The 20002-nt window shown below is 36.8% G+C and overlaps 1 protein-coding gene across 7 annotated transcripts; it reads left to right on the forward strand.

Annotated features, from left to right (window-relative positions):
* Window positions 1–358: 358 nt before the first annotated feature.
* Window positions 359–7867, forward strand: znf346 (zinc finger protein 346; the record flags this gene model as incomplete). Of its 7 annotated transcripts, none has more annotated exons than XM_081390358.1 (8): window positions 359–464; window positions 801–930; window positions 1273–1376; window positions 3146–3238; window positions 3338–3485; window positions 4251–4535; window positions 5871–5970; window positions 6054–7867. In XM_081390358.1, 7 exons carry the CDS (start codon window positions 810–812, stop codon window positions 6187–6189), a joined length of 987 nt encoding a protein of 328 aa, XP_081246484.1. The 7 variants fall into 7 exon arrangements, with proteins under 7 accessions (XP_081246484.1, XP_081246488.1, XP_081246487.1 ...); XM_081390362.1 differs by having other exon boundaries at window positions 375–464; window positions 783–930; window positions 4251–4466; XM_081390361.1 differs by having other exon boundaries at window positions 375–464; window positions 4251–4466.
* Between the last annotated feature and the right edge of the window lie 12135 nt (window positions 7868–20002).

Genomic DNA, 20002 nt, shown 5'->3' on the forward strand with positions numbered 1-20002 from the left:
TTTCAAGGGCTGTTTGCAAAATAACCAATAAGGGTTTTAACTAAGTCACTCCACTTACTCCAATGAATATGATTTTTTTTTCTAATATCAAAAACAGATCCATAATATATATACATGTTAATTTGGGTAAAGTAAAACTGTTGATAGATTGTTATCAGCGTGGTATATTAATCCTCCAACGTTTAAATAAATCGCAGTAATTACTTTATAGGCGCATAGCTTATTATATTTTTTTCAAATTTATTTTACAATGTTGTTTATAATTTCATATGTCCCAATTTAGTTTGCTGAAGACACAATTCAGCTAATAAAAACTAAAGTAAATATCCTATAATTTTCACCAACAAAATTGTGGTTCAGTTAGCGCGAGAATTGGATCGATTTAGAGTCAGACCACTTCCTGAATATACTAATTGGACTCAAAATTTATTCTCAAACCAGCACGCGTCAGAACAGCATTTGAGGTGATAATAATTACATATATGTGTCAAATCTATGGTCTTAAGGCGAATTAAGAGGTTATTTTGCGTTACTTCAAATTGTAAGATGGTAAACAGCTAGTTGGACGATTCGCCGCAACTTAAAAAGAATGCCAACTTCACTTGCCAAGTTAAAAAATTAACGATAAACACTTCAATTACGCTCCAATTATAGCAACACGACATGTTTGCCTAGTCTAGATTCTCTCTTACATATCCTTGTGTCATGCGCATTGCTTGGCGCATATAAATAATTTTGTGAAGCATGTAGGATAAATGGTGCACATATTTGTTTGTAAACAGAATAAAAATGGGTTACAGCGTTTCGGTATGAAGAGACTTGTGCGGCGCATGTCTCGTCTGCGCATGCGCAACCCGCCTCCTGCAACCATCATGGCGCAGCAAGAGCCGAATGGAGATTTTCCATATTTACCTTCAGGGGCGGCCGAGGGTAAGAGATCGGCGACACTCAATCAGAATAAATGGTGTTACTTTCGATGCATTATTTATGCGTAAAACATGACATTTATTCCGAGAATGTACAGTGCCTGAGAGTGGGAAGGAGTGTAAAGCATGGTAGCCTAGCTCAAGCTCTCAGGACTGCTGCTTTAGTGTCTATAGGCAGAACAGTGTACACAAGGTCGATGTAAGACATAGTCTGATACTTGCAATTAAATGCATAGAAAGTCTATTTTAGGTCTGCATACTTAGCCTTGTAGCTTTTTTGTATGTTTCTTGTATGCAACAATGAAATGCCCCTAGTGATTGTTTCTGATGCTGACCTGTCTTTCAGTGAACCGAATGATAAAGGAGAACAGTGACTTGTTCTCCGATTCTCAGTGTAAAGTGTGTAGCGCTGTCTTAATCTCAGAATCCCAGAAACTTGCACATTATCAGGTAAGCTTTCACATTCACATAGACAAAGTTTATATGATCGCAACACGTCCTTTGTTCGTCAGCCGATATAGAGTACAAAACGTGGTTTTAAGGGCTAAATATTGATTGCAAGTATTTCAGGCTGTGTTCACAATGACATGCTAGCATACTACTCGTACTATTTCTGCAGTATGCATACTTTTAAAAAAAATGTATGCATGCAATACTCAGATGACTAACTGAATTTGATTAACTCTGCAGTATATAACAGCACACTGTGCTGAGTGCTATCAGAGACAGTGTATTGTAGATGCAGGACACTTAGGCCTAAATTATATTTAAAGGGAGAAATTTGTACGCCCAATATGGTGCTTTTAATGAAGAAAGTTCCAAATAAGAGAGTGTAAAACAGAGTATGATACTGTTCATGACAGAATGAATTGCTGATTTGAAATAAAGCCTATTATTCAAATGTTTAGTTGAATTAAGGGTGTGTTCACACTTGGCATGTTTGGTTCGATTAAAACGAACCCTGGTGTGATTGCTCATGGTTCATTTGAATAAGTGTGAACGCTGTCATCCGGAATCCAGGGATTCCCGCCTCTGTTTTGACTCATTTACACACTTTATTAGCTCTTCACGAGTTATCAGCTGGTCAAAATACCATCATATGGAGCTACGCACATATAACAAGCGCATTTATCCAAGCACACAGCGTTGTTTTTGGATGTTCGGTAAGTTCCGTAGCGAAATATAGGCTATGTCATAAAAGCCAACCAATCAGGTTGTGAACATATCCATATGCCTGTAGGTTCAGTATCTTTAGGTTTGGTGTTAAAAATACCAATGTGAGCGCTAAGCGGACCAGGACTAAATGTTTTTTTTTTTTTGGTTCAGGCCAAACAAACCAAACGAACCAAACTACTACGATGTGTGAACACACCCTAAATATTTCCCAAGATGGCCGCCGAGTCAGCTGGCTTGCTTTAAAAGGTACTTTTGTGTACAAAATACAAGAAGTGCGCATAAAAAGAAGCAAGTGCGCAAGGCTGTCCCAGGTTGGAAAAATGCCAAAGTTTAGTGCCCACTGAATCCACACTCTCTCTAAAACCGCTTCAGAGCAGTATTTGAGTCTTAAGCCCAAAGTATGCTTTGGATGTCTGCGTTATAATTTTCATCATCAAGAGGATCCGCCAATGTCTACGCACACTTTCACACACGCGCACAATTTTTACTTGACTTTAATTTTTACAAAACTATTTTGTACGTGTGTCCCATCGGGTAATCTAAGTTCTACACACTTGCGGTCTTCACGCCTAACTCTTGGGCCAAATACAGGAAATATGGCATGTAAGTAGACAAGGGGTCAAGTGCAAAGGCTGTATCCCACAATGCAATATGTTCAACATGACCTTCGCATAACCCATGAAAATCATCTGGTCATTTGATCTGACTGTCAAAGTTTAAGAATTGTTTTTTTTTTTTTCAAATGTGAATGAAAAATGCTATACATATTTCCAAAAAGACTGATTACCCCTTGCTGAATAAAGCTTAGAAAATGTTTGAGGTCTTGTGACAACTGTAGTGTACTACTGGATAAAATATTTATCATTGTATGTACAGTATCATACTACACCCTGTTTCACATACTAACCTATGAATAGTACTTGAGGATGGTATAACTTTAGTGGTTAAAGTTCCTGTCCCATGACAGGACTCACTTTCTAAAACATCAGCTTAAGGACAAATTAGGACCTTCTCAATGTTAACCTTCCTGTCTCTTCTTGTAGAGCAAAAAACATGCGAGCAAAGTACGCCGGTATATGAGCATTCACGGTGATGAGGAGCCTATTGCAAAACGGTCTAAGTCTTCAGATGATGCTGTAAGTCAGATGAGCAACCAGATGTCATGGAGACTTGCTGAATATTAGATCACGGATACGTTTGTGTCCTGTATTAATGGGCAGTGTTCTGTTTTGCAGACAAGTAATGTCGACGAAGAGGCCAAATACAAAGCCTGCAATGTGTGCAACATGGCATTCTCTTCCCCGGTGGTGGCACAGTCACATTACCAGGGCAAAGTTCACTCCAAGAACCTTCACCTGAAGACCTACGGTCAGCAGACTCCTGGTAAGAAGACTTGATTATCATTCAATTTAGTATTTGAAATACAGGAATGAACAAACTGAGCTGTACTCTTGTTTTTTATAGTAGATTGAATGCTTTGCGATCAGTTCTTTTGCACTGGGTATTTTTGTAATGCATGAAACCTAAAAATGTTTTCAAAATCTCTTCCCTTCCCTCTTGCAACAACATTGCTTCTCTTTTCTGATGACGTGTTTACTGACACGAGGGCGGGACAACCTGTCACTCACATGAGATCGACCAATAGCAAACCACAACAAGCCAATCAGTTCCCTATGTTTCACTCTGATATACGTAACAATAAGGAAAAGAAAAGACTTCAGTTTCATGTTGACTTAAAACATATAATGTAGTAGAGCTTCACGATTAATCGTTAAAAGATTGTGATCTCGATTCATAACCCACGTGATCTTATACCTATATGACAACTATTCGGCGACATCTATTAAACCTTTGACAAAATCATGATGGAACATTCAACGATCTCCCACGATTCTGAACTGACTACTAAATAAAATAACAAGTAGAGGTTCTGATCAAATATTTATTGCTGCAGTTTATTTCAAAATTAATTAGAACAATTTTTAAAAAATGGTTTAAATGAACGATTCAATGACTGACGACTTCTTCTTTTTCACATGCTAATTGTAGACAATATTCAGTAAATATTACACAGCGCGCTAATATTATATTCCGAACTGGTCATTTCACCTAAAAAGCTGACCTGCTGTGTTTTCCCTCATCTTCCAGCATTACCTCAGCCCAAAGCACAGGTGAAGAAGGATGAAGGGCTACCGAAAGGTGTGCAGGGGCCGGCAGAGCGTGACCCCAACCGCTTCTGCTCCATCTGCCAGGCCTCCTTCAACAATCCCCTCATGGCTCAGCAGCACTACAATGGCAAGAAACATAAAAAACACCTGACTAAACAGAAGCTGATGGAGACCTATGGGCCGTCCATTGTACCAGGTCAGAACATAGAAGGGGGGTCTCACAGCCTTCATGACATCAAACAGGACTTACACTTACATCCCTCATGTAAGGAATTACATCTCAGAATTTCAACCAGTCAGAAATATTGCATTCATTTTGGTGGCTTTATAGATTTTTTTATTTTATTATTAATAATTCATATATAAATATGAAGAGTGTTTTTTTTTTAAAAAAGTACAGGCTTCACAATCCTGTGAAAAACATTTTTTGTTTTTAGAAGTTAAAATTACTTTCATTTGTAAGCGACTGCATCTATAGTTGTATTTAACCTGTAATGTTCCTTTTAACCTTTATTTTTCAATTAAATTCCTATTGATCTACATTATTTTTACTTCTAAATATTTGCTGCCATATTGCAAATGCCATAACTGAATAGGTTGCACAAAACAAAAGGAATATTATTGAATACATTTGCATGCACATCAAATTGTGTTTAACATAATAAACAGTGAGTTGAATATATATTTTGAATTTGATATTCCTTCATATATGGTTATTGCAAGTAGTGGTCAACCGATATATCGGCAGGTTTTGGCTTTTTTTTTTTATTATAGGCATTGTACGATAAGTTTCTCTTTGGCCCATTGTGTCAGAAGTGGGACTTTCATTTTGAAGATGGGCCGGACTTTTATTTTGTCGACGCTGAAAACGGCAGTGCATGAGCACACACAGTCTTTATTATTTTACCGTCACTGTTCAGATAGAATTAAAAAACAACTTTTCTCTGTTTACAAAGATTAAACAGTTTATAAAAAAGCATCAGCATTCAGCAAACACAAATTTACATCAAATAAATAGGGATGTCCCGAGCCGAGCTCAAGGATCGTTTATTTGTATAAGGATGTATTATTTCCTTCAGCTGAGACGCTTCAGATGCGCACTGTTCGCCATGATGGTTTTGAATTATTTGAAATATGATTGGAATAACTTCAAAAAAGGAGTTAATTGCAACATGCAGCTCAAGTCTGTTGTATCGACTATATAACATTATAATGAAATTATTATAAATGTGTGTTTGAGGCATGGCTTTTAATGGTGAGACTTGTTTTTGTATTCAGACTGTTAAAAATGGATTTAGATTTATCAACCAGTATATCGGTTATCGGCTTTCAAATATAAAGAATTATCGGTATCGGCCAAATTTTCATATTGCATCCCTATTAAAAAGTTATTATAATAATATTATAAAAAAAATTATATTATAAAATTAAATGTTACAAAATTTGTTTACAAATCACTTTGTTTGTATTTCCTTGAGAAAAATGTACCTGATAAATATCCAAATGAATCTATCAAATCGAATTCTATTCAGAGTTGAAATTTGTCAATGACTCTTTGTGGTGTTTTTGTCACTAAAATGTTAAACGTCACTTCTCTCAGCCTCCTCACTGAAGGGCTACCCGTGTACTGTGTGTAATATTGAGCTGAACTCCGTGGAGCAGTACCAGGCCCACATCAGCGGCTCCAAACACAAGAACCAGTGAGTATCCCATATGCTGCTTTCCTGAAAACATTTCCTTTTCTTATTGGTCAACAAATAACGTATTTCCCCCATTTCCACAGCAACAGACTCAAGAAAGGGCCAAATGCGTTCGCCTGCCCACCCGACAACTACCAACCCGATTTCCAGTATCCGCCCAACCAGGAGGGTCTGGAGTCCGGGGGGGACTGGAACAGCTTCACTGAAGGCTATGAGTGAGAAGATGCCCTCGACGTTGGCTGCCCTCTGCTCATTTGTGACAAGCTTCCTCTGTTTAGGCACAGGTCAATGTGTGTCTGCACTGTGCATCTCCTAATGCCAGCTATTCACTACGATACATCTCTTCCCGTCCATTGATTCCTTCTGTCACTCTCACACACAGTTGAAGGGACCACAATAAACTTCCACAGCAAAATAGCTTCCCCCCCCCCCCCCCATATCTGAAAGCAACGGAGGCGAAATTTAAGAGTGCTGCTTTTTCTTTTTTTTCTCGAGTGTTAGGAGTGTTTATTAGCGTTTATGTATTTGTTTGGTTTACAAAAATGAATTTCCATGTTCTCCACACACAGATGCAGGTCCTGAAGGTGGTTTCGGGAGATGTTTGGTCTATATGATCGATACTCTTATTTGTTGCTTTTTATCTTAAAACGCTCAAGCTCCACGTTTTGTGTTGAATGAATGTCTTTGGAGTTCAAAGCCGTTGGATTTGATAGTGCGCAACATTTGGAAAGTTTGCTTTTCTTGGGAGCTTCGAGTGCTTTATTTCTTAAGTTCTGATTTTCTACAGCAATTTTGGAGAAATCTATGTATTTTTAAGCAATCTTAGTCATTTCTGTTTAGGCTGGGCAGTAGTTGTCTTTCATTTCTCATGGCTCCTTTCCATTTCCATGTAAACGTGAATCTTTAAGTAGGAAGTATGTTGTAATTTCATATGCTTAGAGATTTAAGCTAAAGCTTCAGTTCTCACATCCAACTGAATTTGTCCTAGTGATTAAAATTGTCCAATCATACAAAAATTAGTCCCACTCCATAAGGGTGATTTATTTTAGTTTCCATTTAGGCACAAACGCATAAGTTCATCTTGACGTTGTCACAACATAGATTCTTGCAGTATATTCTGGTGTGTTACTCTTTTTACAAAGTCAAACTAGTAAGAAATTGATTAGTTTCAAACGTGCTTGTAAGATGAAAGCCTCTGTTAGGGTATAATGTGAAAACGCTCTCGAATTTCAAGTAGGGAAACAAAAATGTAACAAGTTTTCGATGACTGTTGAGCATATGTGTAATGTATGGCTTGCATTGTTTATTTTTGCAGTGTACATTACATTGCAGGTTGTCCTTGGCATAAGAGACTGATGCCAATGCTAAGACGTCAAATCAGCAATAGTTCAATTAGTGTTTAGCACCTCCATATTAAACCAACGCTTCAGTTTAAGAGTCTGTTTATTCGGGGGAATTGTATATGAAGTTACTGTGAAAGGTTGAAACGCTACTTTGTCATTAAAGAACCGAATGTGAGAGACCATTAATGTTTTCTCAGACTGAAAGAGCCTAGTTTTTACTCTTTTAAGCTTGGTATGTTAGATGTATGTTTGATGAGCTTTGGATTCATACAGACTCGTCATAATCCGTTATGCTATTGAACACGATAGCAGTCAGCAGAAGAACTACTGTAAGTGAGTATAGACAGTGCGATGTTATACTGCCGAATGTTTTTGCAGTCTTGAAGGCTTCTACGCAGCACAACAGCAATTATGTGAATGCATAGGGCCTTCAAACTTGGTAGCATTTATGTATTTGATGTCATTTTGCTTTTATTGGTCAATTTTCTTTTCAACAGACATTGTGAGCCTAAAAAAATGTATGTTACTTTTCATCCAGTAAAATGTTTTGAGAACTCCTGTATTTCAGACATGTTTTAATGACCTTACCTGAAAACCAGCGTGTTTATGATTATGATAACAAATGAATATAATTACCAGTTTGTAGCATAACGGACTGTTTTTGAACAGCTAAAATAACTGGAAGCGACCGACACCGAAAGCCTTGCAAATTTAAGTTAGAAATGGCTGTGCCGCTCTTACGTTTAAAATAAGGTGGATACTTTAAAAGGGCCATATTAAAAAAAAATAAAGTCCACTTATAATTAAGTTTGCTGTTTTTCCATTTGTTCTTTATGGAATTTTGTTTCCACCAGAGAAAAAAAAATAAAAAAAGTAATTGCTTTTTATCGCGCAATTCTGATTTTTTTTTTTTTAGAATATGTATGATATATGATAATGAACTCGCAATTGTGCGTTATAAAGTCAGAATTGCTAGGTAAAAAGTAGCAATTATCTCTTAAATAGTTTTTTTTTCGTGGCAGAAACAAGCTTCCATAATTCTTTGACCTTTCGAATTAAAGCTGCCATAAGCAATGTTCCCAATGCCCTCCAGAGACACTGAAGAATCAGATTTTTCAGATTCTGTTTTTGCTACTGCACCGTTAAGATGTCTATATGCAGGGTTAGGGAAATTTACTTTTAAAAGTAATCCATTACTATATTGAGTTACTCTTTAATGTGAGGCCTTACACACCAAAAGTGAAATGAAAAAGCCTCAGGCTGAAGGAAATGTAAATTTAGGCCTGTACAGTAGAGGGCGCCGCTCAAACACCTTTGTGCTGCAATTCTGGATTGAAGAAGAATGGGATTAAAAAAAAAAAAAAAAAAAAAACAAATGTGATGGTTATCTAAAGTCATTTTTGCTTATTAGTATGGTTGAATTGGATCATTGAAGGTCAGCAGCAAAGACATTGGTTCACCCAAAAATTAAAATTCTGTCATCATTTACTCACCCTCAAGTTGTTCCAAACCTGTATGATGATTATTTATTTTTAATTTTTTGTTAAACATGTTAGAAGATATTTTGAAGAATGTTGTTAGCCATTGACCTCCAAGGTATTTTTTTCCTACTATGGAAGTCAATGGCTACCGTCAACTGTCTGGTGACCAACATATATATTGTGCTCAACAGAAGACTGAAACTCATACAGGTTTGGAACAACTTGAGGATGAGTAAATGATGACAGAATTTTCATTTTTGGGTGAAAAAGAGATATCTCAGTCAATAAATGGGATAGAAAAAGTAACTCGTGTTACTTATTTGAAGAAGTGACTTAGATATTGATGTAAATTTAAAAGTAATGTGTTTCTTTACTAGTTACTTTAAAAAAGTAATCTGATTACATAACTCAAGTTACTTGTAATGTGTTACACAACACTGTCTATATGTATGACCTCTGTTATGATGGCCAAATCGCTGAATATGGAATTCTAGACATTTCAGTGTAAATGGTTTTATGTGCGTTTGGCTTTAACTTGTGAATGACCCGCGTTCTTTTTCTCCCCAATGTAATTTTTGTTTTCTATAGAGTCGTGTTGGGCCCTGTCCTAAATGGAATCTAAAACCCTTGCATTCTTCCTCCAGTCGTCTGCATATCACAGCTCGTGAGCACCCATCTGAAACCTAAAATGACAAACGGGACACCTTCATGAATCCGTTTTCCAAACCGTGATTTCACTACGGTACACATAATAATAAGTGAGATAATCCAGATCCATAATAATCCAAAAGTTACGTACTGCAGATTGAATGTCCCGCCGAAATTTAATGTATTATTTAACAAAAATCCCGACGTTGGCCTTAAAGGAGAACTCCGGTCAATTTTAACATTGAAAATTGTTTAGTTACCTATGTTTACGCGCGTGAACTCGGCAATCGATTACTTTGGACTTCAACCGAAAACAGGATGTAAACACAGGTATTTGCGCTGGCTTAAATAACATCATTTTTATACATATCTTTCACATCTACTGCAGTCAGATTCACTCGTGTTCACTCAGAAGGAATCACTCACATTTTCTGTGCACTTGTAATGACACATCAAGGATGTTAAGAGGCTAAAAGCAGGTTTAGTACTTGCCCCATTGAAGTCAACAGGGTGCAAATTTTAAAAATAGAATAACTCGGTGTAGGCAACACCGATTTTTGTCGTTGTTCTCTGTATTGACAGCACTCCAAATGTACAAAAAAATTAGCTCAATGTTAAAATTGGCCGCAGTTCTCCTTTAAGTTCACGGCTACGTGATGTGCTCGTTCGTGTGAATCTGTCAGCGCCTCAGTTCACTCCATCTCGCCCAGAAAAAAGCATACAAGAAATCAAGATGAGCAAAAACGTGACGCTAAGTGGAGAACAATTTGGGACAGGGCCTTGGACTTCAGGTGGGAAGCTAAATGTCTGTTCTTCTGTGGTCCCTGTGTAAAAGATGACACCATTTTGTCATTGTGATGCTTCTAATTAATTAAGTGATAAAAATCAGTTGCAACTTTTTACAAAACACTTAATTTAACTTGCACTGAAAGGTTTTCCTTGAATTCTTCCGATTCTGGGCACATGAGTTCCTAAACATAATGAATGATGGGATAGGCCTTTGCTTTTACTCAAATACCACTATGAAGTGATACTAGAGACAGAGTGTGAGAATTTAGTGTGTGTTAAGGGCACTAAACTTTATGCTTTATATATGTCATTATCTAAAAAAAAAAAAAAGCATACATGTTAAGACCTTGTCCTCTAGATGGCGTACTTTACACACTTGTCTTTACCTTTTCTTTATCACTTTTGGTGCAAGATGGATTTTGGGCCAATACATGGCTAATTTATCTTCTCTGAAATGCATTTGTGGTTATGTAAACTTCTCCAAAATCTAATCAGTTTTATTGCTCATAGTGCTGACAGAACCATTCACCATCTGTAAATCATCAAGGATGAATTGTTAGCATTAGAAACAGATTCTCACTGTCCATTGTGGCTTATTGTCAATAAACTTTTGTCTTTGCTATACAACATAGATAATAAATCAACTCTAATAATGAATAACAAACAAACAACAGTTAAACGTTCACAGTTGCTACACTAAAAAAATATTTTTTTGGTACTATACGGTTATCCGGACCATACGTGACCACACGGATAACCGTATAGTTCCTTATTTTCTAAAAACGTAAGTTTACTTACATTTTTTATTTGAGACTACTAAATAATTTTTGCAGCATAAACGGAAACTAAACAGTGGATTTTTAGTTTCCAGCATGTTTTGCATAGGGCTGGATCAGGTGATTCAATGACAAAATTAAAGTTTGAAATGAATAAGACCTGTTTGTTAATGTTCAGTTAGGCTAAGACATTTAAAGCTGCAGTCTGCAGTTTTTCCTCTTTGTCGCCATCTCTGTTTGAAATCTGCAATTGCAGTTATTTGCGGAATTGTCAATTTTACGTGGGTTGTGCCTCGGAGTCGGCACGGCACAGCGCGGATGAATCCAATATTTTGAGGTGAGCGTGCGGCTGTCGTGCCGGTGTGGATCCTGTCATTCGCAATCACAGATTCTACTTTTTGGAAATATGACCAACATAAGAATTTTAACCGGAAAATGTCGTCTGATCAAGTAAGTAACATCCACTTTTGTCCTGACCAACTAAGGGAAAAAAAGCATTGCCGTAATTGTCACGTCAAACCGTGCAAATTATACTTTGCTCTCAAATTGTTAATGTTAACAACATCAGCATTGCATGACTACATTTAATGCCCTTCCGATATTTATCCTGGTTTTCGCATGGGCCGGTTGCAGCCTTTTTTTTTTCTGCAGCCACTCCGAAGTCCGAAGTCTTTTTACAACGGGTGAATCTCCAGTTGTCACTGGTGATTGTCATTTGAACCTTTCTGGATCCGCAATCAAAACTGATAAGTTTAATTATATCAAGTGCTGTGAGAAAAGGCTATAAACATCCTCACACGCAACACGGTCTACTAGCCGAGACTCTTCTTTGTGTGTACAGATGTGATGTAATGACGCAAAGACATGCTCGAATTTCCCGCGGAAATCCACCAGTATCACTGGAATTAAAAACATTATTACAAGCTTACCGTTTTGAATCGAGCTAAGGCAAGCAGAGAGTTTTGAACACTGGCTGGTTATGTACTTGCTCAAAAATGTATTTTATATACAGTAATTTTTAACCCAAAAATGTTACGGACTGCAGCTTTAAAAGAGTTTCTGTTATATTGATGTTTTTGCAGTTGCCATTGTGTTGAAGAGGATAGCTTGTGCATGGGTTGTAAGTTTATAGTGTTACTGTAACGCTATATTATATATTATTGCTATACCCAATAATCAATAGCTGTAATAATGTTAGTAGTGACAAACAACTTATTTGTCCATTGCAAATGATTGTTAGGCACAGAAAAGCTAACATGTAATAACACAAAAGAGTTCATAACTCTCTCTTTTTGTTAGTTGCCTAATTGTGAAATAAACCTACAGACTACAAATTGTTACCTCAGTTTTTTTGAGTAGATTCTAGGTTTGATTTTACAGTGACAGCGCTATTTCTAACACAGTCTCACCCCCAAACGTCACATACTGACGCGTCTTGACCAAACGGCAATATACGACGAAAAGGGTACCCCTAAAACGTCCGTATGTGACTATTCGGGTTATGGGTAGGTTTAGGTATGCGTTAGGGTACCGCTAAGAGGCGCTGCTGGTGCGCTTATGTCTTCGTCTCATATGGACGTTTTAGGGGTACCCTTTTCGGCGTATATTGCCGTTTGGTCAAGACGCGTCAGTATGTGACGTTTTGGGGTGAGACCGGGCTGCTATTTCCAGTTCCTGTATCCCTCATGTGCTGTAAAAAATCAATGCGGCGAGATTTTGCCAGGTATTTCCATTTATAAAAAGGCAATGGGGAGGAGGCTTGACTATTTTCATTGATAAGATCTATTTACTCGAAGGGGGAGGTATCTGGTGCCTTTCCATTCACTGAAAGAGAGGAGTACTGCCCCTCCAGCGAGGCGCCACGGTGTATAAACAACCTAGTTGTATGTACTATACCAGCATGCTGAAACATAGACTCCCCTGTGTGAGCAGGACAAACCCCACCCACCATCATTTAAAGCTTGCATGTATATTCATCGAAGAGATATTAGCACCGTGTTAGGTTTAGCTCTCCAGTGAATTGCTGTTATTTACAGGCATGACAGATTAATCTCTCCAAATTTCCCCCGACAAAGACGTTTTGAATTACCTGGACCTCAGTGCTGTGAAAAGAGGATTGTGTCGAGCTGGATGTAGCGCAACATGCTGTAACTTTAGTGGTTATAGTCTGTAGTTTCATAGTTCGACCCCTACATTTCATCCGAAATGAGGCCCGGGGAGCTTTGGGTCATGTTGAGTGTAACTTGATGAATGAGTGCTGGACTTTGGCAGACCCATTCAAGTTTACACTCGCGTTTCTAAACATGCCCTTGTGTATTGAATGGCCACATGGACACTTGTTTGAACCGAGTGCTGTTTGCTGAACCCCTTTTTGGGATGTGTAGTCATCCTTTATTCGCTGTTTGCACGCTTTGCATGGAAAAGACCTCAAGCAAACTGTCAAAATGCTTTTTTATTTAAATTTTTTAGTTTTCCTAAGGCAAGATACCACAGGTGAATAGGGTGAAAATGTTAACAATAATCACAGTACATTAAAACAACTGGTTTGTAAAAGCAAAGTTTTCTGAAATATCTGATTTGCACACGTTTCCAGAAAAGAAATCTATTATTAGAAAATGATACGAGATTCAACTCATTATTTTAAGTTGAAACGACTTACACAGCCAATTTGATTGTAGGCTACTTAAAAATTTAAGGCAGCAAGTACATTTTTTTACAGAAGGGATATTTGATCTCTTTTTATCACTCCATAAATCAGAAAATACTTTCAACAGTGTAATACATCACTGTGTATTAGGAATAAAATGTTATTGTGAATGATTTTTGAAAAAACTTTTTTCAGATTAGGAATAAAACTGGGAAGCTGGAAGAATTTCTGGCTCAGTGCAGGAGAAAAAAACTCAGTTTGAGGAAACAACTTTTAAAGATATGTATTATCATTGAAATCTAAAATGCTAATAGATAAAGTGTAATATAATAGACACTTTAATGTGTATCTTGGGTGTGGGTTTTTTTCACTAGTCTGAAAGAAGATAAGTTATGGAAGGTCAAAAATGGTTTTGCCTGCATGTCTTGCCTTAATAATAATAATATATGTATTATTTATTTATTTATGCTACTCTCCAAAAAGTCTCTGGACCTCTTTTATGGTACTTTTGTGGTTTTTTTTGGAGCTTGAAAGGCCCTGGTCACTTGGAAAATTAGTTTGTGTCCCACAGGATTGTTTATGCTTTGAAAAACTCAAGGATGTTATTCTCACATTATTCTCATTATTTTTTTTTGATTGAACTGTCCATTTCAGAATACCTTTATGATTTTTCATAAAACTCATTGAGTCAATCACGCTTTAGAGTGTTATTATTTTGAATATTTGAACTGATGGTACAGTGTGTGTGTGTGTGTGTGTGTGTGTGTGTGTGTGTGTGTGTGTGTGTGTGTGTGTGTGTTTGGGTGTGTGGACAGTCAGGGTTGGGGGTTTGCTCATGGGTGAAGAGAGAAAGTGTTGTTGAGGGGCATGTGGGCGGCAGGAGGCTGTATTCTCTGTTTTGCCTGTCACAGTTTCAGGGGGTTATTGTCTAGGATGGAGACATCCGGAGGTCAATGCCTCAAACCCTGTGTGAGGAAGGGAACAAAACAGCCCTGTATAAGAACAGACCAAATGGGGATCACAGGTGGCAGGAATGGACTACATCTATATGGAAATGAGCTCACTGTTCTCAGCGTCCCACTGCAGTCGCTGCTAATTTGCTTATTTTCACATGGAATAAGAGTATAGGGTGGATCTCACGAAAACTGAGAATGTCCCTGTCAAAATATTAATTAAATACATAAATACGTTTATTTAGGACTATTGGGATTTTTGTACTTTTATTTTTGAATTATAGATTTTTTTTATTTATTTTTATACTTTTTTTATAACAGTTTTTATACAAACACAAAAAAAAAACAAAGTTGCACAAAATGTATACAAAAAGTATGTTATATATAAAATAAATAAACAAAGGGGAGAAAAAGAAAAAGAAAGAAAAAACACTTGAAAAAGACTTGAAAGAACAAAAAGGAAAAAGAGTAAAAAATTTGTCAAGACCGACTTTAAAAATAATGTGTTACAATATTGCATTACTCCCTTAAAAGTAACTAATTGTGTTACTTTTTATGGAAAGTAATCTTGTGTTCATTTTTTTTCACCTGGGCTGGGCTGGGCTTGCTTGATTGTTTTTTTTATAAAAACAAAACAAATGTTAAGGTCCTTTCACACCAAAAGTGAAATAAATAATCAGTCAGGCTGAAGGAAATGCAATGTCACGCCTGTACAGAAGAGAACGCCAATCAAACAAACCTCTCTGCTGCCAGTCTGGATTGAAGAAGAAAAATCAACAAACTTTTGAAATAAAAACAAAAAGATTTAACACAAATGTGATTTTTATCTAGAGTCATTTTTGCTTATTAGTATAGTTGATCATTAGTATAGTTGGATCAAGGTCAGCAGCAAAGACATTGGTTAATAAAGTGAGATTAAATGCATAAAGTATATTTGTGTCATTTAACATATTTAATTATTGCAGGTTTGCATAATATTCAGAATTTGCATTTCACTGTTTTTATTAATTTAGAGGAATACTGAATCTGTTTTTGTGAAAGTGAGATGAGTAAATGCTCACATTTAGTCTAGAGCTACAATAACCAAAAGTTACCAAAAAAACCCCTAAAATTCAAAAGTAATTAGTTACTTTTCTAGTTACTTGAAAAAAGTAATCTGATTACATTAGCTACGTTTCTTGTAATGCATTACCCCCAACACCGGTCAAGACCATGACTAATTATTAGCGATTCTCATTTAATATTTTAATAAATAATGGATAAATAATATAATATGACTTCTTTTAGCAAAATAAAATGGACAAATGAAGTAATATCCTCACTTTTCAACAAGAACCTCTTTCAGAGACACATTAGAAATGAAACAAGCACTGGAGTTGGCTCACCCTGGTTGAGTAAAAGCTTAGTTTTAGCCACAGAAAGGGCTGAGCCGTTCTCCTGAGATTTTGCAATAATTTTCAAGTGTTTATCCTTCAGAAACAAACAGCGCATGAGATACATGTTCGATTTCAGCTCAAACTTATTATATGTAAAAAAAAAAAAAAAAAAACAACATAATTTTCCGAGAGCCATGGTTCCAGGAATTAACACCACCAGACGTTCATGGGCAGTTACGAAAAGGCTGTTTCATTACGTCAAATCGGATGTTTGCTTGACATAATCCAACAAACATGAGAGCATGTTGAACTGGTGATAAGAGGGGGCCAAACATTTGTTTGCCTGATGACTGGGACTTTTTAGCGTTATGGCTGCTTTAGTTTGCAAATACGAAAATAGAACGAATAAGACAACGACTGGAGATAAATAAGTGAGTCTTAATGGAGTGCCCATGATAAAGAAATCTAGTTTAAACACTTCCCAAATTCTTGGCAAACTCTGTGTATTCATGGTTCCATATGATAAAAAAAAAAAAAAAAACATTTTTTTTCTTTTTCTTTTTTTACAAATACAATGAATTACACACTTCGCACAACATGAACTAACCTTGCCTTGTCATAAAAAATCTAATTATTTGATATTTTAAGAGTCGTATTGACCTGTTTCTACATGTTATGTATTATAACTTTTTGGCAGCCAGAAGTTTATATAGTGAAGCAGTTTAAACATTAAAAAAAAATAAAAATTTTTTATAATAATAATAGAAGTTTGTCAAACTACCAAAAAACTCCTTCTTTTAATGAGGCCTTTTTCTGTATTATGATATCAGGACAGTTGTATCACTATAGTTTTTGGGTTTTTATGCACCCCTAAAAAATATAAAAATTAAATGAAAAAAGTAAAAAAAAAACATGATACGTGTATATCAAGTCACTGTATGCTAATGATTTTTTATAAACATTGTTATATAATGCATAGACATTGACATATTAAGTATGACAGTACTTTGTAGGGTCCAACATTGTCTCCTAAACATTTCTAACATTAGCAGGATATTTCTAAAGGAGTCCACGCTGGAGTGAATTTCATACCACCCCTAAACAAACCCCATAAAGGAAGCCGTATATGTCTGCATGCAATTCTCAAGTAGGATTAGTTCACTATGAGAGCTGAAAGAAAGTCCCATGTACTCCATTTCCTGGGCTCTGGGACAAGTGCAGGTGGCTGAGGGGTTCGGATTACACCCCAATGAAAGTTCCCCCTACCCTCTGGTCCCTCCTTTCCCTTCCAGCCCCCCCTTTTACCCAGCAAGCCAAACCTTTCCATGATCTGAGAATTCCTGCAAACTACTCCTAATTCTTCTGACAGATGGACACACTTAATCTGCAGCGGTCAGGCTGGAAGTAAGTGCTACAACCTGTGAACAGGCAACTAGGACAGCCACCTGTCAGGACCCCTGTCACATGATAGGCACCGCATGGCACACAGCTAAGCTGTCGGGACATATTGTTGCAGAAATATGCTTGGGATCTTTCAAAAGTAAAGTTTTACACATTTGAAAAGTATTGAACAGTAAATGAGGCAGTTTGTAGACATCTCTAGAGCATTTCAATCCCTGAAATCCACAAATTTTAGTAATAGAAATCCCATTTTGAGATACTAAAGGCCGGTTTGCAGGTCAGTGGAATGAAAAAAGCACAAGGTCTAGGGGATGGTGTTGTAAATGAGTTTTAAATTGTGAAAATTAAAGGTTGTTCTGTATGTTTATAGACAGAATATACTAGAGGTGTAATGATACCCTCATGTCATGATTCAATACATATCACGATAATAAACTCACAATACGATATTATTGCGATACTCCAAGACACAGGGTAAAAGGTTAACAAAATTTTTTTATACTGTTTAGTAAAATGCTAAACATTATCAGGACCAGCAAATATTCCCCCATTGCAATTATTATACATTATATTCAACATTATATATAGTAGTTTAATATAGTACTGACACGTAAAACTCTAATCTATACACAATACATATTGTCACTATCCACGATACATGAAATATTGTTACACCCCTAATACATACAGATATAATAGCTACCAGTTTTTTTCTCAAAAACGACAGGATTTCTTTCTTTTCTCTCTTTTTTTTTACATTGATTCATTCAGAGCCTATTCAAAATGACACATCTCTAACTTCACCCCAAAAAGGAGGTGTTTCCCACAGCATGCCAACAGATGGATATCATTTTGATAGTTTAAGTGTCCGAGGAAGCAGAGACGGAGTGCGGCTATAAGAACCCATAGACCAGACAACAGGTGAGCGGTTACGGTCAGCCGGCAAATCTTACTGATATTCTAACCTATTGAACTTTCCCAGAACAGGGTTCCCCTGTAGACTCACATTATTGCATTGCAGGACCTGTTCCATGCGCTTTGATCCACTCAATGTGAAGCAGATCTGTGGCGGTGGCCTTAACAGTGAGATAATGAAAGCAGGCTGGCTGGGAGAGAACTGACCCAGGACAATGCTTCTCTTTCAGGCTGCTGGCATGAGCTGTTGGATACTTGTACTATACAGCTAGTAAAGTGACTTTCCAGCTTCAGCACCTTTAGCTGATAAAGCGGAGTGCAAACAAGAATTAGCTTCCTTTTTGGTTCAGAAAGATCTTTCCCTGGGTAACTACTAGCAGTGCCAGGGTTGTTTCAGAGCTTCTTCCTGTGTGACAGCCCCTGCTTTTTTTATATATCCTGCTGAAAAATAGCTAGTGGACCAGGTATACCAGCTCTAACACTGGTTTATGCCGGATTTTTAAGCAGGGTAATGATGGAAATTTATGGAGCATTGGAAAACAACTAGATGTTTACATTTTCTGAAGATAAAGTAAGTTGCCAGCAGGGACTCTTCATTGTACAAATAACATGACAATATGCAATGCTCAAATTTAATATATCATTTGCACATTACCTTATAGCACACGTTGCACATTCGTACACTTGCATTTTGCACATAACTTTATTGTAAATAGCATATAAATACGTAATTCTGTCTATTGTGTATTTTCTATATTTTTATCACTGTATTGTGCTGTATTTAATTGTATTGCCTTTTTTATTATTGTGATACATTCCTTTTAATTGTCCTAACTCCTATGTATGTCTGCTCTTCTTTTTTCTGCACTGGATGCTCCTATAAACATACTTGGGATTAAAGCTCATTCTGAATCTGAGTTCCGAACGTGATTCCGGTCGGATTCAAACCGGGATTTTCTTGAGCGCAGCAACGCTCCTTTCCCTGTGAAGTGGATTTTACATGGTATTCCTCCATCTTATGTGAAATTACAGTAGTGAACATGTACATGAACAGTGAACATGGGAGTGCACATGCAATTTTCGAGAGGTGATATGAAATAACTGATCATCGATTTATCACTTCACAGGAAGCGGAGAGGGAAATTGCACATTGCACATCCCTCAAGCACTTAAAGAAGTTTGAATAAAATATAGGTGGTGAAAAGGAGTTGAGTATCCAATGTTATTTTTGAGTATAAAGTCTCATGAAATGAAAGTTGCGACAGACTTTTCTTCCCTATTGTGATGTATATCCGAGTGAAACGGCTTCTCGAACAAGAAAAAATGTAGGGCGGGACTTGATGTCGTCCATGGGAAATTGATAGGATTGTTGTAGTTTGCAATGTCAAGTAAAGTGAACTTCAACTGATATCCCATTCTCAGATAGCAGAGAGCAGTGAACTGTGTAAATCCTGTCAATCAGAACGCAGCATAAGACAGAAACCCTGAACAGTCTGACATCAACAAGAAGAGAATTTACTATGAATACTTAAAATGACTGATGACCACACACGCAAAGAGGACACAATTTGCCCAAGACTTGAAGAAATGAATGGAAAAGATTATAGATCTGCTTTTTTTGTCATTAGTGGGAAGAGCATATTCTTATTTATTATGAATTTCATTATAAGTTTTAAAATTTAATTTAAAATAACTTCTCCTCC

Source organism: Scardinius erythrophthalmus (assembly GCF_964197995.2).
Source record: "Scardinius erythrophthalmus genome assembly, chromosome: 17".
Lineage (NCBI taxonomy): Eukaryota > Metazoa > Chordata > Actinopteri > Cypriniformes > Leuciscidae > Scardinius > Scardinius erythrophthalmus.